The following is a 24,589-nucleotide window of genomic DNA, read 5'->3' as shown; positions in this document are numbered from 1 at the left end:
TTTTGGTATGCCAGCCTTTTGATTCCTAGTTCTTTTTTGGGGGAGATAAGTCCTAGCTCTACCAGGTACTCAAAGTTCAATACACTGTGGTCACTCATTCCCAAGGGTGCTTCCATCTTAACTTTCCTTATATCCCACTCATTTAGGGTAAATATCAAATCAAGCATTGCTGGTTCATCTTCTCCTCTCATTCTTGTTGGTTCTTTGATGTGCTGGCATAGAAAGTTTCTTGTTGCCACGTCCAGCAGCTTAGCTCTCCATGTTTCTGGTCCTCCATGCGGGTCTCTGTTCTTCCAATCTATCTTCCCATGGTTGAAGTCTCTCATAATTAGTAGTCCAGATCCATTCCTGCTAGCAACTCCATTCCTGCATTCCTGAGTAATTAATTACCTAAGTGTAGTTACAGGATGAGAGCTACGCTCGTGGTGTCCCGTCTTCCCAGCACTCTTTGTCATATAACGCTTTGAAACTACTGACGGTCTTGGCCTCCACCACCTTCTCACTTAACTTGTTCCAACCGTCTACCACTCTTATTTGCGAAGGTGAATTTTCTTATATTTCTTCGGCATCTGTGTTTAGCTAGTTTAAATCTATGACCTCTTGTTCTTGAAATTCCAGGTCTCAGGAAGTCTTCCCTGTCGATTTTATCAATTCCTGTTACTATTTTGTATGTAGTGATCATATCACCTCTTTTTCTTCTGTCTTCTAGTTTTGGCATATTTAATGCTTCTAACCTCTCCTCGTAGCTCTTGCCCTTCAGTTCTGGGAGCCACTTAGTAGCATGTCTTTGCACCTTTTCCAGTTTGTTGATGTGCTTCTTAAGATATGGGCACCACACAACAGCTGCATATTCTAGCTTTGGCCTAACAAAAGTCATGAACAATTTCTTTAGTATATCGCCATCCATGTATTTAAATGCAATTCTGAAGTTAGAAAGCATAGCATAGGCTCCTTGCACAATATTCTTTATGTGGTCCTCAGGTGATAGTTTTCTATCTAGAACCACTCCTAGATCTCTTTCTTTATCAGAATTCTTTAAAGATTTCTCACATAATATATAGGTTGTGTGGGGTCTATGTTCTCCTATTCCACATTCCATAACATGACATTTATTAACATTAAATTCTATTTGCCAAGTGGTGCTCCATATACTTATTTTGTCCAGGTCTTTTTGAAGGGCATGACAGTCATCTAAATTTCTTATCCTTCCTATTATCTTAGCATCATCAGCAAACATGTTCATATAATTCTGTATACCAACTGGTAGATCATTTATGTACACAATAAACATCACTGGTGCAAGAACTGAACCCTGTGGTACTCCACTTGTGACATTTCTCCATTCTGATACATTGCCTCTGATTACTGCCCTCATTTTTCTATTAGTCAGAAAATTTTTCATCCATGATAGCTTACCTGTCACCCCTCCAATATTTTCCAGTTTCCAGAACAACCTCTTATGTGGAACTCTGTCGAAAGCCTTTTTTAGGTCCAGATAGATGCAGTCAACCAACCATCTCTTTCCTGTAATATCTCTGTGGCTCGATCATAGAAACTGAGTAAATTCGATACACAGGATCTTCCAGATCGAAAACCATACTGTCTGTCTGATATTATATCATTTCTCTCTAGGTGTTCTACCCATTTAGTTTTGATTAGTTTTTCCAATACTTTCACTATTACACTTGTCAATGATACAGGTCTATAATTGAGGGGGTCTTCCCTGCTGCCACTTTTGTAGATTGGAACTATGTTAGCCTGTTTCCACCCGTCTGCTACGATTCCTGTACACAGGGATGCCTGAAAGATCAGGTGAAGTGGAATGCTGAGCTCAGATGCACATTCTCTCAGAACCCATGGTGAAACGCCATCTGGGCCAGCTGCTTTGTTCTTACCGAGCTCCTTGAGCATTTTTTCCACTTCGTCTCTAGACACCTCTATGTGTTCTATGTTGTTCTCTGGAATTCTTATTGTATCTGGTTCCCTAAAGATTTCATTTTGTACAAACACACTTTGGAACTTTTCGTTTAGTGTTTCACACATTTCCTTTTCATCTTCCGTGAATCTATTTCCCATTTTCAACCTCTGAATATTATCCTTTACCTGCAATTTGTTGTTTATGAATTTATAGAATAGACCTGGTTCTGTTTTACATTTGTCCGCAATCCCTTTTTCAAAATTTCTTTCTGCCTCTCTCCTCACTGCCGTGTAGTTGTTTCTCGCATCTTTGTATCGCTGGTATGTTTGGGGGTTCGGCCTCTTCCTGTATTGATTCCATTTTTGTGTCTTTCGGTCTCTAGCCCTCTCGCAATTTCTATTGAACCAATCCTGTTTCCTAGTTCTGCATCTCTGTTTTGGTATAAATTTTTTTGTGCCTTTATCATATATTTCACAAAACTTGCCATACATCTCATTCACTTCCTTGCCTAGCATCAAGTCTGTCCAATTATACTCACTAAAAAAATTTCTAAGGTCACCATAATGTCCTCTCCTGAAGTCTGGTTTTTCAACTGCTTCAACCTCCTTATTTTCTTCCAGCTTATAACGCATTGCATACTTTATTCCCAAAAAGACATGGTCACTTTTACCCAAGGGAGGAAGGTACTGAATGTCAAATATCTCTTCCTCCTTCCTGGTAAATATCAAATCTAGCATGGAGGGAACGTCCCCTTCCCTCATCCTCGTAGCTTGTTTAACATGTTGATACAAGAATGTTTCCAGGATGAGGTCTACAAATTTACAGGTCCAAAAATCTTCTGTTTTAGCTTCATATGCTTCCCAGTCTATGGATTTCAAGTTGAAGTCACCGACTATCAACAGTCGTTGATAGAGTGTGACAATGCAGACAGACAATGTGACAACAGAGTGTGTAATGCAGTGTGTTACTGTGTAAATAGTGTGTGAAACTGTACATATTGTAATTTTAGTGAATTTGTAACAGGTAATATTGCGACTATAAACATTTATTGTGGACACATTACTGATATGAATCACAGTTCCATGGAACATTATGAACGTTCTACTGTATACATATTGTAAAGGACACAAATATGCATCGTATACGATAAAAAAAACAAATGAAACCGCATTGGAAATACATAAAACAAATAATTGAAAATATATTTGTGGCAACACCCGGTGCTTGAATGGCCTGCGCGACCATGTCTGGGCTATTCACACACGGGCGACCAGGCCCTAATGACGTCACAGCGCACCCTGTACACGTCCGCACAACCAAAGTAAGTGGAATTTGGTAATTATTTTAACATAGACATGTTCAGGGAAGGGAATTTGTCATTTTATGAAGAAAAAATAATTTTGGGGAACACTTTATTTCATGCGCACCGGGGGAATTTCAGCTAGATAGTAAACAAGAAGGTCTTATAACAATAATGAGAGAGATCATGGCGAGAGCGGATAACGATAGTTCACAACTGTTGATAGTCGGCGACTTCAACTTGAAATCCATAGACTGGGAAGCATATGAAGCTAAAACAGAAGATTTTTGGACCTGTAAATTTGTAGACCTCATCCTGGAAACATTCTTGTATCAACATGTTAAACAAGCTACGAGGATGAGGGAAGGGGATGTACCCTCCATGCTAGATTTGATATTTACCAGGAAGGAGGAAGAAATATTTGACATTCAGTACCTTCCTCCCTTGGGTAAAAGTGACCATGTCTTTTTGGGAATAAAGTACAGTGGAACCTCTATTAACGAGTTTAATCCATTCTGACACCGAGCTCGTTACCTGGAAAACTCGTCATAAGAAACAAATTTCCCCATTTAAAATAAAGGAAATAAATTTAATCCGTTCCACTGCCAAAAACATCCATACTTGTATGACTTTTTTTTATGTAAATATAATACTGCACATGTAAATATAAATGTTTTGTTGTAGTGTTTTAATATTTACTTTACCTTATGAAGAGTAGTTGCTGGCTTGAGGGAGACGATGGGAGGTGGGAAGGAGGAGAGGGGTAATGGTGTGGAAGGAGAATCCACCTCTGAGTCAGGCGGACTCTCTTTTCTTGGGAATTTCACCCAAATTTCATTTCAAATGTCACACAAGGATGCGCTAGACCAGCACCAAATAAAAAACTACGTCGATTACACTCGTTGTGTCAACAATATAATAGTCTTACCACGAAGATACAATACAATGCCGTTTTCTCAAATAGGCAATGTGGTTATTAAAGAAAACAGAAATTTCATGGCAAACATGCATACAATCCCCAAGTCGATCGGATAAGAATTGGATTTTAGAGAAATATTTGCTCAAATGACGCTTAAGCGCGGTGTTTGGGTGCATTCAAGAGAAAAAAGTGTGTCACGTTTAAGCGACATATACCTGTGAAAGTGATAACACTTTCATAAAGTGTTATCACAAAGTGATAAATTAATTAAACATTTTCACACACCGGGTTGTCACTGCTTTATCAGGGCAGCTTTTCCAAGAATGCGTTCATCTTTTCAATCATTCCAAACACTTCCCAGATCTCAGTGGAAGAGGCAGCATCCTCCCTTACCTCCTCATTTCCTTACTAATGGTGTAAATTGTTGATGAGGACCTGCCATACTCCCTTGTGAGATCAGTCACACAGACACCACACTCATGCTTTGCTATAATTTCCTTCTTCAAATCCACAGTAATTGTGTCTTTCCTCCTCTTGACAACACTATCTTTAGCAAGCAGCTTCTTTGGAGACATCGTGTGTTACAAACTGTAGTCGCAAAACCACTAAAAACCCAAAGAAAAGCTCAAATAAATCCAGAGGGATGCTTGTCGTATGCGATACAACAACAACACTGGCGTCGGAGGCGTCCGAGAATTTGCGAGAACCCGCGAGATGCTAGGAAGCACCATGTGGTTTTGCTCGTTAATAGAGGCGAGCTCGTCAATAGAGACAAATTTGCTGCAAGTGGCTTGCTCGTTACTGGAAAAACTCGTTAATAGAGCCACTCGTTAATCGAGGTTCCACTGTATGCAATGCGTTATAATCTGGATGAAAATGTGAAGGTTTATGCAATTGAAAAACCTAATTTTAGGAGAAGACATTATGGCAAACTTAGAAATTTTTTTAGTGAGTATAATTGGACAGACTTGTTGCTAGGCAAGGAAGTGAATGAGATGTATGTCACGTTTTGTGAAATATATGATAAAGGCACAAAAAAATTTATACCAAAACAGAGATGCAGAACTAGGAAACAGGATTGGTTCAACAGAAATTGTGAGAGGGCCAGAGACCAAAAGACACAAAAATGGAATCAATACAGGAAGAGGCCAAACCCCCCAAACATACCAGCGATACAAAGATACGAGAAACAACTACACGGCAGTGAGGAGAGAGGCAGTAAGAAATTTTTAAAAAGGGATTGCAGACAAATGTCAAACAGAACCAGGTCTGTTCTATAAATTCATAAACAACAAATTGCAGGTAAAGGATAATATTCAGAGGTTGAAAATGGGAAATAGATTCACGGAAAATGAAAAGGAAATGTGTGAAACATTAAACGAAAAGTTCCAAAGTGTGTTTGTACAAAATGAAATCTTCAGGGAACTAGATACAATAAGAATTCCAGAGAACAACATAGAGCACAGAGGTGTCTAGAGACGAAGTGAAAAAAATGCTCATGGAGCTAAATAAGAACAAAGCAGTTGGTTTAGATGGAGTTTCACCATGGGTTCTGAGAGAATGTGCACCTGAGCTCAGCATTCCACTTCAACTGATTTTTCAGGCATCCCTGCTTACAGGAATTGTAGCTGATGGGTGGAAAAGGGCTAACATAGTTCCAAAGTATAAAAGTGTAAGCAGGGGAAGACCGCCTTAATTATAGACCAGTATCATTGACAAGTGTAATAGTCAAAATATTGGAAAAAATAATTAAAACTAAATGGGTAGAACACCTGGAGAGAAATGATATAATAACAGACAGACAGTATGGTTTTCAATCTATAATATCCTGTGTATTGAATTTACTCAGTTTCTATGACCGAGCAACAGAGATATTACAGGAAAGTGATGGTTGGGTTGACTGCATCTATCTGGACCTAAAAAAGGCTTTCGACAGAGTTCCACATAAGAGGTTGTTCTGGAAACTGGAAAATATTGGAGGGGTGACAGGTAAGCTTCTAACATGGATGAAAATTTCTGACATAGGAAAATGAGGGCAGTGATCAGAGGCAATGTATCGGACTAGAGAAATGTCACAAGTGGAGTACCACAGGGTTCAGTTCTTGCACCAGTGATGTTTATTGTCTACATAAATGATCTACCAGTTGGTATACAGAATTATATGAACATGTTTGCTGATGATGCTAAGATAATAGGAAGGATAAGAAACTTAGATGATTGTCATGCCCTTCAAGATGACCTGGACAAAATAAGTATATGGAGCACCACTTGGCAAATGGAATTTAATGTTAATAAATGCCATGTTATGGAATGTGGAATAGGAGAACATAGACCTCACACAACCTATATATTATGTTAGAAATCTTTAAAGAATTCTGATAAAGAATGAGATCTAGGGGTGGTTCTAGAGAGAAAACTATCACCTGAGGACCACATAAAGAATATTGTGCGAGGAGCCTATGCCACGCTTTCTAACTTCAGAATTGCTGTTAAATACATGGATTGCGATATACTGAAGAAATTGTTCACGACTTTTGTTAGGGCAAAGCTAGAATATGCAGCGGTTGTGTGGTGCCAATATCTTGAGAAGCACATCAACAAACTGGAAAAGGTGCAAAGACATACTACTAAGTGGCTCCCAGAACTGAAGGGCAAGAGCTACGAGGAGAGGTTATAGGCATTAAATATGCCAAAACTAGAAGACAGAAGAAAAAGAGGTGATATGATCACTACATACAAAATAGTAACAGGAATTGATAAGATCGATAGGGAAGATTTCCTGAGACCTGGAACTTTAAGAACAAGAGGTCATAGATTTAAAATAGCTATACACAGATGCCGAAGAAATATAAGAAAATTCACTTTCGCAAACAGAGTGGTAGACGGTTGGAACAAGTTAGGTGAGAAGGTGGTGGAGGCCAAGACCATCAGTAGTTTCAAAGCGTTATATGACAAAGAGTGCTGGGAAGACGGGACACCACGAGCATAGCTCTCATCCTGTAACTACACATAGGTAATTACAATAAACGTGGCGCAGCATGGTGGTTAAACAAACATTGTTTGGCATTTGTACTCGAATATGTGAAAGTTGTTGGTCAGTTTGTGTTAAAATGAAGGCAAGAAAATATAACCCTCAAGAAACAAAATATAGGAATAATTATAATGATTTAAGGGATATATTTAGGGTATACAATGGGGCCTCGAATTACGATGCTAATCCGTTCCCAGAGATAGATCATATCGTAAGTCGAAATATCGTAAGTCGAAGCGATTTCTCCCATAAGAAATAAAGGGATTTGAATTAATCCGTTCCCCACCCTCCAAAATATTAACATACAAATACATTTTATACTGAATCCAATGTTTTTTCTAACTACAATACAGTACCTAAGTTTATCTTACCTATATGGAGGGCTCTTGATGGCGTATGGAAGATGGTGATCGGGGGGGGGGGGGAGGAGAGTTATTACTGTTAGGAAGGGGAGTCCCTTTCCATTATCACATCATGTAGTGATGTTTTCTCTGGGTTACTCTTTCTCCTACGTTTTGCCTGAATACCACTAGGACCTGGTTGTGGTTCAGTGCTTGTTTGTCTCACTACAAATTTGTCAAGAGACGTTTGTTTTTCCCTTCGTTTTAACATTTGTCTGTAATGATGCATCACTTTAGCACCCATAATGTCCTTTTTCTTAGCCAGTATGGTGGATATCGTTGACTGAGATTTGTTGTACTGCCTAGCCAGTCCAACATCCCGCACACCATCTTCATATTTACGAATGATCTCTTGTTTCTGCTCTATGGTCATCCTTACATGGGATCTCATATGTTGAGCCTTACCACTGACTTTCCTGGGACTCATGGCGTGATATATAATAATTACTTTAATGTTCAAAATGCAAAAATTCACCACAAAAGCAAAATTTCTTATAGGCGCGATCGTCACTAAGCGGTCAGCTGTAGTAAACTGAGGCAGGTCGGCCGCGTGACCGGGAACCACGTGCTCGGTCGACCCGAACGTTTACCAACAAATATCGTAAGTCGACGACACCATCGGATATCGAGTTGCATTTTTTGATGACATTTACATCGTAACTCGAAATTATCGTAAGTAGGGGCAATCGTAAGTCAAGGTGTCGCTGTACTTTATAAAAGTAAAAAAGCTCCAATCTGGTCCCAAATCATCAAAACAATCTAAAAAAACAAGGAAAATAGAGTTTGAAATCTTGGAAAAAATCTGCCAACAAAATTCAAAGTCTGAAGTTTTGCCAGTTATGACTGATTTATTTGTTGACCAATTTAATTCTTTCTTCACATAGTTAGGGATGGGTATGCATTCTCCAGGATGTAGAGGTTACATCAAAATCAGATAATAAACAAAAAATAAAAACAAAACCCCCTATAAAAAATGTGTGGACTTTGGTGAAAGTAACAGATATTACCATTTGGACAATGTATTTGTATGATATATAACCAAATAGAGCATAACAACATACTTCCTCATTATTATTTGTGTTATTATGTTACTCAGCAATGCTATAAAGGCTCCAGCTGCATATCCACTTTGTTGACACTGCTAACTAATATTTTTCATTGTGCATCGGACAGGTGCTTGCATCTCTTTATTACTGCATTATCCTCCAGTTCCAGTTAATAGGAGCTGTTCTCCTTATCAACAAAATGTTCTTCTTTTTAAAAAAAAATGTCTAAAATCCATTTCTGAAAAATTGTGATAAAAAAAAATTTCACGACGCTGAAGCCAATAAGTTGGAGATTGTTTAATATTTAATATTAATTTTCACATAATTCAAATATTTTTTTGCCCAGCCACAGCATATACGCCCATTTACACCCTAGGCTGTAGCAGTGTAAGGGTTAAAGCCTCATATTGCATGCTTTGAAACTTCATTTTGTGTTTCACACATTTCCTTTTCATTCTCCAAATCTGTTCCACATTCTTTATCTTTGGATTTTATCATCTACATGCTGCCTGCATTTAAGAATTTGATAGAAAAGGTCTGGTTCTGTTTTCCATGTGTCCACTACCCAATAGTAGTAAGAGGATAGATTATTTAGTTGCTAAATGATTATTTTGTTTTATTACTTATGTATGTCTGCAGGTTCTGTTGTTAAATGTATATGGTGATCAACTGATTGTTCTCACTGCGGACTGCCACATAACAGTGTATAATCTTCAACCACTGGAAACAAACTCAGGTATGTTTATAATTGTGTGTTGTAAGTACTGTACTGTATTAAGTTTAATGGAGACATAATGTATTATATTTACGGTAGCTCTTATTTTCATTATTGACCCGTGATGACCAATAATGTCTTGATATGATGCACGCTACTCCATTGCCCTGATTCATTGTGTTTATATCTAGATATAAAACTGCACACCTCATAGATATTTAACAACCAAGATGCACAACCTCGCTTTGGAACATTAATTCTTTCAATAAGAACTATGTAATTATAAGTTTAAGCAACAAAGTGCTTAATTGTAGTAAATTACACTTTAATGCTTAATTATCTTTTATTGTGTAAGGCGAGTCTGGGTTTAGTAAAAGACAATCTGGAGGGAGCAAGTTGAGCAGAAAGAATTTCAAGCAGAATAAACGAGAGGAGAACCTTCTGTTTCCCCGTGGTCAGTGTAGTGTTCTTTTGTTTTGTGCAATGTGTGTGACTCTAGTTTGTTGTTAATCAGTGTTTTCTCTGATGGTGATAATAAGTGCAATAGTTTTGTTGCATATCAAAATGATTGATATATACATATTTTGTGTAGATGCAGTGCTGCAAGAATGTATTTTGTTTCGTTGGGTATGTGGCGGTGGTGGGTTTTTGTGTCCAAATAATCATAAAAGCCATGTAAAATTGCTATATGCTGTTTGGCAGCAGACCAGTTGGCCTTGGTCACCCTTAAATGCGTTACCGTTAGTTAAGAGGGTGTTTTTTCTTCGTGATAATTTTTCCTTTGGTTATGCTCACACTGCAGACTCCTCTTGTTAGTGTGTTCTATTTTCTCCACCTTCACATTACCTCTTTCATTAATGCTTATAATTGTACCTTTCTCTATGCTTGTATTTTTTTTCTGCTACTCTGCCTCTGCTATAAGTACAATATATGCTTTTTAAGACAGGCATCATTCTTTTGGCACTTCCTTGTTTCTCAATGAAAGCAAGGAGTAACTGCTCTCCTTAACTAGCTAAACTAGCTTGTTAAATTTGTCAAAATTTTTTATGTACTTCTCCAAAAATATCTGGCTCTGGACCTTAAACAAAATACAAGGTACAAAACACAATCATATCTGCCCATAGTAGGAAAGCAGCATGTAAAGTATCTGTGAATAATGATGTCTGATGACCTAACATTTAGAGAGCATAACCAAGCAAATATTGCATCAGCCAGAAAAATGATAGGGTGGATTACGAGAACCTTCAAATCCAGGGTACCTATCACAATAGTGGTACTATTCAAATCACTTGTGCCGTCTCGTCTTGAGTGCTGCTCAGTGTTCACTTCCCCCGTCAGAGTGGGAGAGATTGATGAAATAGAGGGAGTACAGAGAACATATATGGCATGCATACATAGGACAAAGCACCTAAATTATTGGGATCATCTCAAAGCTCTCCAAATGTTCTCACTAGAAAAACGATGAGAAAGATATCAAATAATATACACATGGAAAATACTGGAGGCCCAGGTCTTAAATGTACACAGTCAAATAACAGCATACTAGCAACCCGTTCTCGCAAATTTAATAAGTCAATATTGACTTATTAAATATGTGCATAGGTGACATACTTAACATAATAGATACCCTTAAAAAGATTCATAGAAAACACCGACCTTACCTAACCTACTTAGTATGTTAAGATAAGCATCTTATTGCTTCGTAATTACAATTATTACCTAACATATAATAGGTATAGGTTAAGTAATAATTGTAATTACGAAGCAATAAGATGCTTATCTTAAGATACTAACAAGGTTAGGTAAAGTCGGTGTTTTCTATGAATCTTTTTAAGGGTATCTATTATGTTTAGTATATCACCTATGCACGTAGTTAATAAGTCAATATTGACTTTACGAATTTGCGAGAACGGGTTGCATACTAGAGTGAACAATATGGAAAAAAATGCAGAATAGAATCAGTGAAGAGCAGATGGGGTGCCATAGGCAAAATCAGAGAACACATTATAAACATCAGAGGTCCACGGTTGTTCAACAAACTCCCAGCAAGTATAAGAAATCCCCCATCCCACACACCAGACCCTACCCACTACCTCCATTACCCATCCTGCAATCCGGACCCTACCCACTGCCTCCATTACCCATCCTGCACTCTGGAGCCTACCCACTGCCTCCATTACCCATCCTGCGCTCTGGACCCAACCCACTGCCTCCATTACCCATCCTGCACTCTGGACCCTACCCACTGCCTCCATTACCCATCCTGCACTCTGGACCCTACCCACTGCCTCCATTACCCATCCTGCACTCCGGACCCTACCCACTACCTCCATTACCCATCCTGCACTCCAGACCCTACCCACTACCTCCATTACCCATCCTGTACTCTGGAGCCTACCCACTACCTCCATTACCCATCCTGCACTCCGGACCCTACCCACTACCTCCATTACCCATCCTGCACTCTGGACCCTACCCACTGCCTCCATTACCCATCCTGCACTCTGGAGCCTACCCACTACCTCCATTACCCATCCTGCACTCTGGAGCCTACCCACTACCTCCATTACCCATCCTGCACTCTGGAGCCTACCCCCTACCTCCATTACCCATCCTGCACTCTGGACCCTACCCACTACCTCCATCACCCATCCTGCACTCCGGACCCTACCCACTACCTCCATCACCCATCCTGCACTCTGGACCCTACCCACTGCCTCCATTACCCATCCTGCACTTCGGACCCTACCCACTGCCTCCATTACCCATCCTGCACTTCGGACCCTACCCACTGCCTCCATTACCCATCCTGCACTTCGGACCCTACCCACTGCCTCCATTACCCATCCTGCACTCCGGACCCTACCCACTGCCTCCATTACCCATCCTGCACTTCGGACCCTACCCACTGCCTCCATTACCCATCCTGCACTTCGGACCCTACCCACTACCTCCATTACCTTATCTCATACTCCGGACCCTACCCACTACCTCTGTTACCTTATCTCATACTCTGAACCCTACCCACTACCTCCATTACCTTCTCATACTCTGGACCCTACCCACTACCTCCATTACCTTATCTCATACTCTGGACCCTACCCACTACCTCCATTACCTTATCTCATACTCTGGACCCTACCCACTACCTCCATTACCTTATCTCATACTCTGGACCCTACCCACTACCTCCATTACCTTATCTCATACTCTGGACCCTACCCACTACCTCCATTACCTTATCTCATACTCTGGACCCTACCCACTACCTCCATTACCTTATCTCATACTCTGGACCCTACCCACTACCTCCATTACCTTCTCATACTCTGAACCCTACCCACTACCTCCATTACCTTATCTCATACTCTGGACCCTACCCACTACCTCCATTACCTTCTCATACTCTGGACCCTACCCACTACCTCTGTTACCTTATCTCATACTCTGAACCCTACCCACTACCTCCATTACCTTCTCATACTCTGGACCCTACCCACTACCTCCATTACCTTATCTCATACTCTGGACCCTACCCACTACCTCCATTACCTTATCTCATACTCTGGACCCTACCCACTACCTCCATTACCTTCTCATACTCTGGACCCTACCCACTACCTCTGTTACCTTATCTCATACTCTGAACCCTACCCACTACCTCCATTACCTTCTCATACTCTGAACCCTACCCACTACCTCCATTACCTTCTCATACTCTGGACCCTACCCACTACCTCCATTACCTTCTCATACTCTGGACCCTACCCACTACCTCCATTACCTTATCTCATACTCTGGACCCTACCCACTACCTCCATTACCTTATCTCATACTCTGGACCCTACCCACTACCTCCATTACCTTATCTCATACTCTGGACCCTACCCACTACCTCCATTACCTTCTCATACTCTGGACCCTACCCACTACCTCCATTACCTTATCTCATACTCTGGACCCTACCCACTACCTCCATTACCTTATCTCATACTCTGGACCCTACCCACTACCTCCATTACCTTCTCATACTCCGGACCCTACCCACTACCTCCATTACCTTATCTCATACTCTGGACCCTACCCACTACCTCCATTACCTTCTCATACTCCGGACCCTACCCACTACCTCCATTACCTTCTCATACTCCGGACCCTACCCACTACCTCCATTCCCTCCATCCCGCACCCACCATCCCCTCATCACCCACACAGGACCCCCCTAGTTGTACAGCTATATGGACGGTATTAATATAGTGGACTTCCTTGCTTCCAGCTGTTGGATCGGGAGGCAGAGTCCCTGAGTGCTTGACATTAATTAAACTCTTATTGTTTTATAACTGTGGTTGTGGCTGTGAAAGCCAGATTGACTGTGAAAGCCAGATTGACTGTGAAAGCCAGATTGACTGTGAAAGCCAGATTGACTGTGAAAGCCAGATTGACTGTGAAAGCCAGATTGACTGTGAAAGCCAGATTGACTGTGAAAGCCAGATTGACTGTGAAAGCCAGATTGACAGTGAAAGCCTGATTGACAGTGAAAGCCTGATTGACAGTGAAAGCCTGATTGACTGTGAAAACCTGATTGACTGTGAAAGCCTGATTGACTGTGAAAGCCTGACTTACTGTGATTGTGTGACTGTGAATACGTGACTGACTGTAAATGCCTAACTGATTGCCACTACAACTGTGACTGCCTTTGGTTATGACTGCATGTGACTAGTCTTTTGAATGCTGTGAATGCTAGAGTAACATGTGACTGTGACTGGTTCTAACTGGCTGCCACATAACAAGCAGTGAAAGGAAAACAATAACAATGTGTGAATGGAAAATCTGGAACCAGTGATGCAGATATGAAAGTGTTTAAGGGGAGCAGGGGACGGTCTTCTCCTCCTCCCTCCTCCTCACCCTCCCCATACACCAACACCACTCTTCCCTCCCACCTTACCCTCTCCCAAACACCAACAAGAGTCCTCAGTAAAGGTAAAGTGCAGTTAAATGTTCACTTATTTTATTTATGGTTTATATTTATACCTAATTGTTTTGTGTATGAGAAATATGAGTAGTATTTTATATAAAATGTATTTTTAAGTTAATATTTTTGGGTGTGTAGAACGGATTAGTTCAATTTACATTATTTCTTAAGGGAAAATTCATCTGTTTTCTGGGGGGAGCCCCGTCGGCTCCCCGGAGCTTTACCAGGCTGATATGCTAATGTCAGACTTTGGCATCAGTCATGTGTATGGAGTTCTAGGGCCTACCAGGGACCACGGCCAGAACCTGGCCCCCTTAGAGAGGCAAGGGGAGCAATGGCCTATAGAAACCCCCGTGTGGTTGGAAGCATTCTATGTCTGCCATCGACCGGGTCAAGCATCTAGAAAGGTAAGCATTCCAAAACAAACCCCTATTCTGGTTAAAATTGCTACCTAAAGCTGAACTAGTGGATAGAACTCCCCAACAGAAAACAAGCAAACTAGTATGACGTCACACGTCACCGTGCCGCTGTCTGCGCAGCTCCCCCCCTCCCCGGGAGGGGGAAGGGGGAGCCCCAGACCTCCCATGCCAGCTATTCACCCATCAGTTCTGAGGCTGATGCTATAGGCACCGGTTATGTGCTCCGGCTCCAGTAGTTGTTTCAGCACTGTACCTAGAGTGTGGTGTCTGTTTTCTAGGTGGTGCGAGAGCCGAGAGTGATTCTCCAGTACTCGGGCTGCATGCGCCTAGGGTTCACTTCCCTAGGTGCCCTGTAAATACTGCCCTTGGAGCTTGGGGCCACCTTCCACAAGTTCCTTGGGTCCTGCCCCTGCTTGGCCGTTTACTGCTTGGTTTTCGGCCGCTCTTTGTGTGCTCTGGTGTTGTCTCCCTTGTTCGCCTTAGAGTAAGGGGCAGTTTTGCACTGGTAGGGCGCAGGGTACTGTGCAGCTTGTCTTCACCAATCATGGCGGCTGGCTCTGTTCCGCTTGGATATGCTGTCCTCTTGCGGGGTTTTCTTTTTCTTTTTGTTTATCTACCTGGTGGGGGGATCTGCCTTCGTTCTTGCCCCTTGTGTCCCTTGTGTTCTGAGTATATTCTGGTGGTACCCCCTGCTAGGTCCCCGTGGGTGTACACATCCCGAGGGTTCAGCTCTTAGAAAGTTGTTTGGTAGCTTTGGGCACCGGTTAGTAGTACCCTGCCTGGGATTACCTGAGCGCGAGTCCTCTTATAGTAAACGCTCGGGACCCTGGGAAACCCCTGGGGGCGCGTGGGTCCGATGGATGTGACCCCAGAGTCCCCCCTCGCTTCCAGCGAGTTTGAGGGTTGCTCTCACCCTTTGTCTCTAGGTGACTCTGTTTTGCCTCCGTCTGCTGCCTGTGGGGTCGGTGACACCTTCGACCCGGAGTCCTGCGAGTTTTGTTGCTCGTTGTGGCTCGGTTACCCAGTTGTGCTGACTAAGCAGGTGCGGGCAGCAGAGGCGTTGCACTTTGAGCCTTGGTGGTGGCAACGCTCTCGTGGTTTACTCCCCAGGAGCCCCGGGGCTGCCCCGTTTTGGTTCGTGTTGGGACTTGGGGGTGTTGGTTGCTTAGGTTCCTTCCTCGGCCCCTTGTCTTTTCCCTGGATCACCCTTCCTGCCTGCATCTGGTTCCTTACCGTCTGTAGGTTCGGGGCGGGGGTTTGATGGTGTTGAGACTCGGGCAGTCTCGGGGAATTCCCCTTCCGGGGTAGTGACGGGGGCATTTGAGCCTGTTCCTCCAGCCGTGTTGTATGAGTCTGTCAGTGGGCTCCCTTCCTTAGTGTTTTCACGGCTGCCCCAGTTTTCTGGTACGGCCGGGGCTTTGGGGGGACGGCTCGGCCTGTCGTGACGGTTCCCGGGGCTGGGGAGGTGCTGACTTGGGGGGGCCCTTTGCCCCGTAGGACCCCGTAGGGTTTTTTTCTCCTCCTCTAGGCGGGGCTTGTGGTTACACGGAGTGGGGTTTTTCCTCCCCACTCGCCATACGTGTTGTTGGGCGTCGGCCCCCTCCCCGGGCTCGGTTCCTTGGCGTCCTGTGGGTGGATGCTCCCCCCCCCCCCCCCTTTTTTTTGGGACCGTGCCTTCGTCATGTTTCCCCGTTCCTGGGGTTCTACGTGACTTCTGGTCTCGGGTGCGCCTGCGCCTTTGTGTGTCTTCGGGACTACTGTTGGCTTGTGTGTTCTCGAGGGTTCGGGAAGGTTTTCGCTACTTCCCGCTGTGACGGGAAAGTGTTGGAGTATTGATGTTCGGCAGTCCTCCAATGGCAGGTGTCAATGCCTGGTCACACTTACAAAAAAAAGATAGACTGCTTGCCTGTTGTCTGTGGTAAGTTAGAGGGAGGAACACATAAAACACAAAATATGAACAATGAAACTTTAATATATTTACTTTAAACATAAATGAAAATAAAGACAAATCTCGGGGGAATGAAAAGTAAAGTTAAATAACAAAGATAAATGCAAAGACAATGTGAGACACAATATTATAATGGTGAAATAATAAAATGGTGCTGAGAATATCGGCTATGGCTGAAACCTCCCTTCGTATACTAGCCAGTAAGCTTAGTATGCCAGAGAGAGAGATGTCAACTCTAAGAGCACAAAGAATATTCTGAAGTTGATAGCTGGTCAGGCTCCGACGTTGACTCGGGTAGATGGCGCGGAGGTGCAGTGTGCAGGTGCGCGGTCGGCGAGTCACCAATCAGGAGCAGGCAGGCTGGAATGAGTAGTTTGCTGGTTGACGACAAGCCGACGTGGAGGGTGTGTGGAGTAGGGGGGATCTTGGGTACATTTTGCCTTCTGATCAAAACGTTTTGTGCTACTGGTGACGTATCTTTAATGTAGTATCTTATACTTGTAGAATTGGACGTAACTTGAGGTAGGGAAGAGCAGGCTCAATCTCTCTATAAAGAGATTATCGTCACACCGCATTCTTGGAACGTCTGTCGGATCCTCGTCCGGGTCGCCGTTTTGGGCTACAAGTAGCCCGGTTGGGCTGCTTGTGGCCAGTGGCCCTGTTGGGCTACTTGTGGCCCTGTTGGGCTACTTGTGGGCTGGTTGGGCTACTTGTGGCCCTGTTGGGCTACTTGTAGCCCCTGTTGGGCTACTTGTAGCCCCTGTTGGGCTACTTGTGGCCCCTGTTGGGCTACTTGTGGCCCCTGTTGGGCTACTTGTGGCCCTGTTGGGCTACTTGTGGCCCTGTTGGGCTACTTGTGGCCCTGTTGGGCTACTTGTGGCCCTGTTGGGCTACTTGTAGCCCCTGTTGGGCTACTTGTAGCCCCTGTTGGGCTACTTGTAGCCCCTGTTGGGCTACTTGTGGCCCCTGTTGGGCTACTTGTGGCCCGGTTGGGTACTTTTTTGGGCTCTGTCTTCGCTTCGTTGGCCGGTTTTGTTGTTCCTGCTTCCTTTTTTGGCTACTCTTCTAGTGCAGTAGTCCTGGTTGGCGCCTTCCCGTAGAGAGGGTTGTGCGGTTCGGCCAGCGTGTCATGTGCATGCACTGTGGAGTTTGTTTTGGTCTGGGCGGTGTGTTTCAGTGCTGGTGTTTTGCGCCCTTTTTTCTCAAGTGCTTCGTCTCTCGTTCTTCTCCCTTGCTGCGGTATGTGCCCCTTCGCTCCGGGGGTGTCCTGGTTTCCAGCTGTGGGGAGGACGCCGAGGTTCTCCCTGTGTCATGGGTGTGGGCCGCTTCCTTCGCCTCTGCCCTGCTCTCCTGCGGGCCCGGCTCTGGCGTTTTCACCTGGTGGTGCTCCCAGGTTCTTCTGGGTACGGTTGAGTCGTTTCACGTTCGTGCTTCCGTTCGCCAGGTGAGTTTCTGCAGTCTGGCGTCTTTTGGCCGGGCGCTGGATGCGGAGATGTTTATATACCTGTCTTTATTTAAGTGTATGTATTTAGTATGACAGACCGTTCGCACACCAGTGACTGTCCCTTTTTCAACCCTTCCAGTCCCCCTCATGTGCATATCCAACCCATGCTAGAGTCATTCAGGGGACCCTCCTTTTTTCGTGTTATGAGGTGTGTGGGTTGTGGTGCTGGTTATGTACTCACCTGGTAGGGCTCTCCTGGTTGTGCTTGCTGGGTTTGAGCTCTGGCTCTTGGGTCCCGCCTATCTGGAAGAACTTGCAGGATAGTACCAGTGGAGTGCAGTGGTGCTATAGGCACAATCAGGGAACACTGTATAACCATCACAGGTCTGCGGTTGTTACACGACCTACTTGCGAGCATACGCCATATTGCCGGTACGTTTGTGGACTTCCAGGGCACACTAGCCTGTTTTCGAATAGAAGTTCCGGCCCATCCTGGTTGTGGGGGGGTATGTGGGCCTGTGGGCCGCTCCAAGCAGCTGCCTGGTGGGCCACCCTCTGGCCGGTCTAGCCTAGCCTTGGGCCGGGCTTGGGGGTGTAAATGAGCTCCCAGTACCCCATCCAGCAGGTATCGAGCGGGGTTCTCCGCCGTTGGTCGCCTGGTGTGCAGGTTTCTGGGCCTGCTGGGTTCTGTCGTGTCTCCGTTGGCCCTTTCTGGGGTTTGCCTGCTCCGTTCTCTGCCTTTGCAGAAGCGAGTTGCTATTTACACGTTGCATGTTGCGGTGGTGCCTGTTGCTGCTGCTGCACGTGTGCATTGGTACCGTGTTTCACGGTGGCGTGTCTTTGTTCCTGTGTCCGGTTGTGGTGTGGCACTTTGTTGCTGTTTTGTGCCTAGGGTTTGCGTATGGGGGTTTGCTTGTTGTTTTTCATGGTCTTCGGGTCCCTGGCTTGGCCCTCTCATGTGCGTGGGTTTTTCTGCCCCTGCCTGATTGTCCACCCCTGGTTGGTTTTCCTGGGGTTTTTGTGCTTCAGCTCTTTCATCCTGCCTCTTTCCAGTCGTTTTCCTGGCATCTCCTTTGGTCGGTTTTGCCTGCAGTTGCTGCTATGTTGGGGGGTGGTCGGTTTCCATCGCTTCATTTCCTTGTGCGTTCCCTTGTTTCCTCCTCTGCCGCAGGGGTGTTCTGCGTGTGTTCCTTGCTTCTTGGGCATTTTTTCAGCCTGTGTCCTGTGGTGTGCTTCTTTGCTCGTTGCTCGTACCCCTTGGTTCGGGTACTGTTTCTGGTGGCAACCCTTCTGCCTTCTTTGGTTTCCCTGCCAGTTGGTTTTTTGAGGTCTTGCAATGTCTCGCGTCGGACCTGTCGTTTTTGAACTCCTGGCGGGCTTACTTGCCTTGGGGAGTTTTTCTGTTCGGCAGACGTTCCATCTCCTTGTGCCGCCTGGGTTTCGGTGGTCGTGCCCGAGATCTTCCTGCGGCTCCGCCTTTTCCTGGGCTCGGAGGGGCCTTGTCGGGCTGCCTATGTTCTGCCTCGCGGTCTCGCCTCCGGTTGGTGGTCAGGTGGCTTCGTGGTAGGTGTCCCACCTGCGTACTTCTCTTGGCGGCAGTATGGGTATTTTGGCGGTCCTTCCTTTTCCTGTCCCTTCTTAGGTGGCTACTCTTGTTAGCGTCGGCTTGGTTTTCTGGTGGGGATTGGGGTCCGTCGTCTTGCCACATACTGTCGTCTCTTTTCGTGCGGCGCTGGCGGAGCCGCTTCTGCGCCGTTAGTAAGCCGTCTCGTGCGTTGTTTCACCTCCGGCCTGTTCGTGCGCTGCTTGCACCATCCTGGTCTCTGGTCAGCGTGCTCTGTTTTCTCCTCGGTTGGTAGTGCCCCTTCGGTTCCAGTTTGTTTTTTCGTCTGCTCTTTTTCCTTTTAGCATTTGCCTCTGAAGGGTCGGGTCGCTGAGTTTTCTTGCTCCTTCGGTTTTAGCATTTTGGTTGATCGGTGGCAGCAGTCTCCATCTTTTCTGGCGCGGGCTGGGGCTGCTGCATTCTGGAGGGGTCCAGGGTTTGTTAGTGCTTCGTTGGTCGGACCGGGGGTGTGTCGTGTTTTGTGTTCAGTGGCGGCCTTCCACTGTTGTTTGCGTGCCACGGCGTCTGTGTCCGGGGTATGTTTTGCGTTAATCCGGTTCTGTTTCCGGTTCGCGGGTGATGGTGTCCCGGGTTGTCAGCCATGTTCTTGAGGCTAAGCTGCCTGTGTTCTACCCTCATGCCCGTGGCGTTCGTGGCTTCGCTGCTCTCGCTGCTGCCTGAGCGACGTGTCCTTGCGGTCATTCAGGCATGGATCTTTGGTGTTATTACGGGGGCCTTGCTGCTCGTTGTTCTCGTGTTGTTTCCGGGACTTTTCGGGGCTGTGGCGCCTTGGGTTGGCGTTTGCTGCAGGTTGTCTCGCTTCCGTGGGGGGTGCGTGGTGTCTGCCTCCCGGTTCCGTCCCTTTGACCTTCCTCTGTGGGTAGTTAGCTCCGGGGAGCCGACGGGGCTCCCCCCAGAAAACCAGCGTTGAATGTAATGAAACGCCATTTTCTGGGTGAGACCCGGAGGCTCCCCGGCAACCCTCCCTCCCTCCGGTCAGCGGTTTTCTCGTGTTTTGACATCCAGCCTCAGAACTGATGGGTGGATAGCCAGTGTGGGAGGTCTGGGGCTACTCCTTCCCCCTCCCAGGGAGGGAGGAGCTGCGCAGACAGCGGCGTGGTGACGTGTGACGTCATACTAGTTTGCTTGTTTTCTGTTGGGGAGTTCTATCCACTAGTTCGGCTTTAGGTAGCAATTTTAACCAGAATAGGGGTATGTTTTGGAATGCTTACCTTTCTGGATGCTTGACCCGGTTGATGGCAGACATAGAATGCTTCCAACCACACGAGGGTTTCTATAGGCCATTGCTCCCCTTGCTTCTCTGAGGGGACCAGGTTCTGGCCATGGTCCCCAGTAGGCCCTAGAACTCTATACACATGACTGATGCCAAAGTCTGACATTAGCATATCAACCTGGTAAAGCTCCGGGGAGCCTCCGGGTCTCACCCAGAAAATGGCGTTTCATTACATTCAACGCTGGTTTTTTTAATTTTTTGGTTGTGGATCTGTCTCTGGAAATGGATTAAATTAAAAAAGAGGTATCACTGTGTGTGTGTGTGTGCATGTGTAATTACCTAAGTGTAGTTACAGGATGAGAGCTATGCTCGTGGTGTCCCATCTACCCAGCACTCTTTATCATATAACTTTGAAACTACTGACGGTTTTGGCCTCCACCACCTTCTCACCTAACTTGTTCCAACCGTTTACCACTCTGTTTGCGAAAGTGAATTTTCTTATATTTCTTCGGCATCTGTGTTTAGCTAGTTTAAATCTGTGACCTCTTGTTCTTAAAGTTCCAGGTCTCAGGAAATCTTCCCTATCGATTTTATCAATTCCTGTTACTATTTTGTATGTAGTGATCATATCTCCTCTTTTTCTTCTGTCTTCTAGTTTTGGCATATTTAATGCCTCTATTCTCTCCTCATAGCTCTTGCCCTTCAGTTCTGGGAGCCACTTAGTAACATGTCTTTGCACCTTTTCCAGTTTGTTGATGTGCTTCTTAAGATATGGGCATCATACAACCGCTGCATATTATAGCTTTGGCCTAACAAAAGTCGTGAACAATTTCTTTAGTATTTCGGCATCCATGTATTTAAAAGCAATTCTGAAGTTAGAAAGCATGGCATAGGCTTCTCGCACAATGTTTTTTATGTGGTCCTCAGGTAATAGTTTTCTATCTAGAACCACCCCTAGAGCTCTTTCTTTATCAGACGTCTTTAAATTTTTTCCACATAATTTATAGGTTGTGTGGAGTCTATGTTCTCCTGTTCCACATTCCATAACAGGCATTTATTTACATTAAATTCCATTTGTCAAGTGGTGCTACATATACTTATTTTGTCCAGGTCTTCTTGAAGGTCATTACAATCATCTAAGTTACCTATCCTTCCTATTATCTTAGCATCATCAGCAAACATGTTCATATAAATCAATATTCCATCTGGTAGATCGTTTATGTAGACAATGAACATTACCAGTGCAAGAACTGAACCCTGTGGTTCTCCGCTTGTGAAATTTTGTATCAGTCCGATACACTTCCTCTTATTACTGCCCTCATTTCTGGGGGGAGCCCCTACGGCTCTCCTGAGCTATCCATGGCTGATATGGATACTCTAACTATTTTGCATCAGTCGATGTGGGTGGAGTTCTAGGCCTACCGGGGACCACGAGCCAGAACCTGGCCCCCTCAGAGAGGCACGGGGAGGAATGGCCCATAGAAATGCACATGTGATTTGGCGCATTCTATGTCTGCCATCGGCCGGGACAGGCACCCAGAAAGGTAAGCGCCACAAAACAAACCCCTATTCTGGTTAACAACAAAAATCGACAAACGAGCGGACAGAACTCCCCCAGGAAAACGAACTAACAAGCATGACGTCACACGAGCTGAGCCGCATGTCTGCGCAGCTCCCCCCTCCCCGGGAGGGGGAAGGGGGAGCCCCAGACCCCCACGCTTGCGATCCCCGCCCCAGTTCCTCGGCTGAGGTGATAATGCATGGTCGTGTGGCTCCAGCTCCGGTCTTGTCTCAGTGCTGTGACTTGTTTGCAGTGCTGCTCTTACGGTGGTTGTGTGAGCTGGGATTAGTATTCTCAGGTACTCGGGCTGCATGTGCTTAGGGTCACCTTCCCTGAGTGCCCTGTAAGTACCGCCCTTGGGGCTTGGGGTTTCCTTCCACATGTCGCCTTGGGTCTACCTCTGTTGGCTTCTCGCTGCTTGGCGTTTCGCCGCCCCAAGGGTTTGGGGGTTTTGCTCCCTTGTTTACCTTGGGGTAAATGGTAGTTATAGCACTGGTGGGGCGCAGGGTACTGCGTAGCTAGTTTTCACCTATGACAGCAGCCGGCTCAGTTCCCTCTGGGTACGTTGTCCACTTGTGTGGTTTTTCTTTTATATTTGTTTTTGCCTGGTAGGGGGGTCTGCCTTGTGTTCACCCCTCCCCCCCCTTATATTAGGTTTGTTTGTGTGGTGGCTCCCCCTGCTTCGCCCTCGCGAGTGGACACGTCCCGTGGGTTCAGCTTTAGCAGTTGCTTGGTAGTTTGGGGCGCCGGTTAGCAGTGCCCTGCCTGAGATAACCCTTAGCAGACCCAGTCTAGGGGCCCTGGGAAACCCCCCGGGGGGCTCTCGGGTCCGATAGTGGAGACCCTTGCGTCCCCTCTCGCTTTGTGCGAGTTGAGGGTTGCTCTGTCCCCTTGTCTCAGGGTGACTCTCCTTGTTTTTGCCTCTGTCATGCTGCCTGTTGGGTCGGTGACACATTCGACCCTGAGTCCTGCGAGCTTTGTTGCTTGTTCGTGACTCCATTCACCCAGTCTGTTGATGAATTCCCGTGGGTGCAGGCAGCTTGCGCATTGCAGGGTTGGATGTTGCAACGCGCCCAGGTTTGTCGCTTCCCCGGACGCCCCGATGCTGCCCTGCTTGTGTAGGGACCCAGACTTGGGGGTTTTGGTCGCTTCGGCTTTGGTTCTTCCACGCCCCCCTTGTTTTTTCCCCTCCTGCTTCCGGCCCCTACGCATCTGCAGGCTTCGGGGTCGGGGCGGGGTTAGAGGTTCTGAGACTTGGGCAGTTTCGGGGGTTGCCCCATCCGGGGTAGCTGCGGAGGCATTCGAGTCTGTTCCTCCGGCCGATGCTCCGGGGTCTGACCAGTGGGCCCCTTCTCTTTCAGCTCTCTCGGCTGCCCCGGCTTTTTCTTGTGGGGCCGGGGCTTTGGAGGTCGACTCGGCCTCGGGGCCCTGTGTAGAGGCTCCTGGGGTTGGGGAGGAACGGCCTTGGGGGCCTTGGGCTCCATTGCGCCCCGCCTGGATTTCCGTCCATCTGAGCGGGGCTTACTGTTGCGAGGAGTGGGGTTTTCTTTCCCCCCCTCTGCGTACAATTTGGGCTTGGGTTCTGCTCCTCTCCGGGTTCAGTTCCGTGTCCCTGTGGTTTCTTCGGTTCCGTCTTCCGGAGGTTTTTCGGCTCGCCGCATCTCTTCACCTGCGGTGTGATTGGCCTTTGTGGCTTACCTCCTGAGTGTCCCGGAGTTTGCCTCCATACTGGTTCCTTCTGTTCTGGACAGGTTGGGCTCCTTGTAGCCGTTTGGGCTCCTTGTAGCCGTTTGGGCTCCTTGTAGCCGTTTGGGCTCCTTGTAGCCGTTTGGGCTCCTTGTAGCCGTTTGGGCTCCTTGTAGCCGTTTGGGCTCCTTGTAGCCGTTTGGGCTCCTTTGTCGCCGTTGGGCTCCTTGTTGCCGTTGGGCTCCTCGTAGCAGTTTGGGCTACTGTCGCCAGTTGGGCTGCTTGTCGCCGGTTGGGCTACTTCTCGCCTTGTTGGGCTACTTCTTGCTTGGTTGGGCTACTTCTTGCCTGGTTGGGCTACTTATCCCCTGGTTGGGCTACTTTTCTTTCGC

The 24,589-nt window shown here is 46.0% G+C and overlaps 1 protein-coding gene across 4 annotated transcripts in view; it reads left to right on the top strand.

Annotated features, from left to right (window-relative positions):
- The window catches only part of Rich (Guanine nucleotide exchange factor subunit Rich), a 567,547-nt gene that overhangs the window by 195,257 nt on the left and 347,701 nt on the right, over nucleotides 1–24,589 (top strand). For 2 of the 4 annotated variants that reach the window (XM_069303162.1, XM_069303163.1), the window contains exons 12-13: nucleotides 9,255–9,351; nucleotides 9,686–9,784. In XM_069303162.1, coding sequence (XP_069159263.1) covers nucleotides 9,255–9,351; nucleotides 9,686–9,784 — 196 coding nt within the window. The remainder of the gene's footprint in view (nucleotides 1–9,254; nucleotides 9,352–9,685; nucleotides 9,785–24,589) is intronic. The other 2 variants (XM_069303165.1, XM_069303164.1) reach the window with 1 other exon arrangement.

Source organism: Procambarus clarkii, chromosome 49 (genome assembly GCF_040958095.1).
Source record: "Procambarus clarkii isolate CNS0578487 chromosome 49, FALCON_Pclarkii_2.0, whole genome shotgun sequence".
Classification (NCBI taxonomy): Eukaryota; Metazoa; Arthropoda; class Malacostraca; order Decapoda; family Cambaridae; genus Procambarus; species Procambarus clarkii.
This window is presented reverse-complemented; position numbering and strand designations above follow the sequence as displayed.